Source organism: Eimeria mitis, genomic scaffold (genome assembly GCF_000499745.2).
Source record: "Eimeria mitis Houghton genomic scaffold, Emh_scaff3881, whole genome shotgun sequence".
Lineage (NCBI taxonomy): Eukaryota > Apicomplexa > Conoidasida > Eucoccidiorida > Eimeriidae > Eimeria > Eimeria mitis.
Genome location: NW_013572216.1, coordinates 4300 through 4892, shown reverse-complemented (window position 1 = coordinate 4892; position 593 = coordinate 4300). Strand labels below are relative to the sequence as shown.

The 593-nt window shown below is 55.0% G+C and overlaps 1 protein-coding gene across 1 annotated transcript in view; it reads left to right on the top strand.

Annotated features, from left to right (window-relative positions):
* The window catches only part of EMH_0070450 (uncharacterized protein), a gene marked incomplete at both ends in the record, with an annotated part of 5134 nt that overhangs the window by 329 nt on the left and 4212 nt on the right, over window positions 1-593 (top strand). Inside the window, 2 exons of the mRNA XM_013498979.1 lie at window positions 3-136; window positions 255-593. Of these exons, the coding sequence (XP_013354433.1) occupies window positions 3-136; window positions 255-593 (473 nt within the window). The remainder of the gene's footprint in view (window positions 1-2; window positions 137-254) is intronic.

Here is a 593-nt window from a genome sequence, read left to right as displayed (position 1 = left end):
TATAATATACAAAGAAAAGGAGAAATCTATACACACTGCAGCAGCAGCAGCAACAGCAGCAGCAGCAGCAGCAGCAGCAGCAGCAGTAGCAGCAGCAGCAGCAGCTCGCCCCACAGCCACCGAAATAATATTTATTGTATTTATTATTATATTTAAATTAAAAAACAAAATGTAATTATAGAGATAGTGAGAGAGAGCAGCAGCAGCAGCAGCAGGAACACCACAAGCAGTCCCCCTCTAAACAACCGCTGCAGCAGCTGCAGCAGCAGCAGCAGCAGCAGCAGCAGCAGTCGGATGAGGAGCGTCGTAGCGTGCTGCAGCAGCTGCTGCTGCGGCTCGATGAAAGCTTCAAGCAGCAGCAGTCTGAGTGGCTGCCGCTGCATGCGCAGCGGGGAGGAGGGAGAGCAGCAAAGGGGCTGCTGCAGCAGCTGTGGGCCCCCCCCAGCAGCAGCAGCAAACACCAGCAGCAGCAGCAGCAACAGCAGCAGCAGCAGCAGCAGCGGGAGCGGTGGAGGCAGCAGAGTTGGTCTCTTGCTGCTGCGAAGACAGCTTTGAATGCATCTGCTGCTGCTGCTCCTTCTGCAGCAGCAACA